Source organism: Amborella trichopoda, chromosome 3 (assembly GCF_054954075.1).
Source record: "Amborella trichopoda isolate Santa Cruz 75 chromosome 3, AtrichopodaSantaCruz75HAP2 v2.0, whole genome shotgun sequence".
Classification (NCBI taxonomy): Eukaryota; Viridiplantae; Streptophyta; class Magnoliopsida; order Amborellales; family Amborellaceae; genus Amborella; species Amborella trichopoda.
This window is the reverse complement of record NC_142338.1, coordinates 28,968,942-28,971,687: the sequence shown is the minus strand read 5'-3', so window position 1 is coordinate 28,971,687 and position 2,746 is coordinate 28,968,942. Positions and strand designations below refer to the sequence as shown.

The following is a 2,746-nucleotide window of genomic DNA, read 5'->3' as shown; positions in this document are numbered from 1 at the left end:
AATCTCTACCTGCCCAATCCTCACAAACTCTCCAACCCACACCGGTTGCACAGCAAAGTTAGCCGGCAAACCTTCGCCACCTAAGCCTACCTCTCGCTCTGCCATACCACCCAAACCAGTGGCAGATCCAAGAGTACATAGAAATGGTGATCGCAAGAACGAGAATGATGTGGTGGTTGTATCCATGATCGTTGAATTACAGAACCCTCCCCTCGCATTATCTGAGCCCTGTTCTTCTCAACTAATCCAAGCGCCCCAAAATTCACTCTCTCAACTATATGCACTGTCCCTCATCGAACAAACAAGCAGCACCATGCTCTATACAAGCAGCAAACCAAGACGTCTTCACCTGGCACTATCATGAGATGCCCAATCTTGATCCCCAAGTCACGGTACATCGGCTCAGCATTGACCCATCCTTCAAACCTATAAAGAAAAAATTGAGAAGGTTTCAATCTGATCTTGAAATGTAGATAGATGTTGAAGTAACCAAATAGAGGCAAGAAAGTTTCATTCGAGAGGTCAAATACCCCAAATGGCTCACCAATGTTATGCCAGTTAAAAAGAAGAGCGGACAAATCAGGGTCTGCATTGATTTCTGTGATTTAAATGATGCCTGTCCAAAAGATGACTTCCCATTAGCGTTCACAGAGATGCTTATCGACTCCACAACCCATTGCCAAATCTTCTCCTTTATGGATGGATATTCAAGGTACAATCAGATAAGGATGTCACTAAAGGATGAAGATGCCATCGCCTTCCTGACTCCCAAAGGGGTCTTCTATTACATAATGATGCCATTTGGATTGAAAATGCAAGTGCCATGTACCAGCCAGCAATGACCACCATTTCCAAAGATATGTTGCACAAGGAGGTGGAATGTTATGTGGATGATTTGGTGGTGAAATCCAAAAAGAAGGATGTTCACATGCAGGACCTTGAGCGAGTTTTCGAGCGGCTCTACCTTCATCAGCTTAAGATGAACCCCTTAAAATGCGTGAAATTCTAAGGGGTTCATTATCAGGTATCGGGGATTGGAAATCGAGCCTGTCAAGATCAAGGCAATTTAAGGAATGCCACTGCCAACGACACTACGAGAACTTTGGTCTCTTTAGGGCCAGCTTGTTTATATTCGAAGATTCATTTCCAATCTCTTGGGATGTTGTAAGGCTTTCTCACACCTGCTGAAGAAGGACTCTCCTTTCATTTGGGATGGGGCATGTCAGGCAGCCTTGGAAGACTTCAAAGAGTATTTGTTAAGCCCCTCGGTTAGGAAAGCCCCTCATTCTATATGTGACCGCCCTCGACGAGTCACTTGGTGCGCTCTTGGAACAGAACAATGAGGGAGAAACAGAAACCGCTCTGTACTACCTCAGCCGCAATATGGAAGGAGCTGAAAAGAAATACCCTCCAATTGAGAAAATGTGCCTCGCACTGATTTTCGTGGTCAATAATCTTCACCATTATTTGCTCGGTCATGAGGTGCATCTTATCTCAAGAGCTGACCTCATCAAGTTCCTCATGACATGCCCTTGTGTGTCGGGAGGCTTAGCTAAATGGGCACTATTACTAATGGAGTTCGACATCAAGTATGTGCCACAAAAAGCTGTCAAGGGCCAAGCTCTGGTTGATTTCTTGGCAGCACACCCCATACCGACAGAGTCTCCCCTATCAAGTGACCTCCTCGACGAGGAAGTATTTTGCGTTGAACCAGTATATGATTGGAAGATGTACTTTGACGGGGCCTTTCAGTCTAAACGAGGTGGTGCCAACACAGTGTTTTTTACCCCTCAAGATGGTGTTATTTCCTTGTCCTTCTCCCTCGCCAAAGCTGACTTCCACAATGAGGCTGAATATCAAGCCCTCATAATAGGGCTTGAAGTCGCCCTAGAATAGTAAGCCATCTTCAATGCTTCCGAGTTGGTAATACGGTAGTTCAAAGGGATATATGACATCAAAAAATATAGTTTCAAGCCATATCATGACACTGCTAAGACCTTGATGGCAAGCCTCAATGACTTGTCCTTGGGGCACAACCCTAGAAGGTTGAATTCTCAAGCTGATGCCGTTGTGCCACTATTCAAATATCCTCTAAGGAACCCACACCTATATGGGTAGCAGAGTGGGGACACATTGAGCTGGTTAGAGAGTTAAATGGGAATGATGAAAGGATTATTTTCCCAAAATGCCCTCCTTATCCATTCCGGGCACTCCAAACTATTAAGGATGCTCTTGAAGCTGAAAGGAAGGGGAAGCAGGCCTAAGGCAATAAGTCCAAGAAACAAGAAAGGGAGATCTTTGATCCAATATGTGTCGAGATCAAGCAGGTTGAGGATTGGAGGGAACTCATAATCAACTTTATTAAACACGGTCGGCTACCGAATGATCAAATTCACAACAGTATACGAAGAATGTCCACCAAATACACCATTCTTGATGGGGATGCTCTCGTTCAATGCTCCTTCGGTGGCATCCTTCTCCGATGCATTGACACAAAAGGGGCGAAGCAAGTACATGTTGGGATTTGTGGCCTTCATCAGTTTGGTCCTAAGCTCTACAAACAGATACACAGGTTGGGGTATTACTGGCCATCAATGGTCACAGATTCGTTGACCTATGCCAAAAGGTGACAGGTATGTCAGATACATTCAAACCTCATTCACCAGCCACCAAAGCCTCTGCATTCTACAGTGCTATCATGGCCCTTTTCACAATGAGGTATGGATTATGTCGGACCCATCGACCC

General features: G+C 45.0%; 1 protein-coding gene across 1 annotated transcript; it reads left to right on the top strand.

Moving 5' to 3' along the window:
• The first annotated feature begins 1,383 nt into the window (after window positions 1-1,383).
• On the top strand, window positions 1,384-1,896 carry LOC148782832 (uncharacterized). Its single transcript, XM_088860386.1, has one exon. It carries the CDS (start codon window positions 1,384-1,386, stop codon window positions 1,894-1,896), a length of 513 nt encoding a protein of 170 aa, XP_088716512.1.
• The last annotated feature ends 850 nt before the right edge of the window (window positions 1,897-2,746 follow it).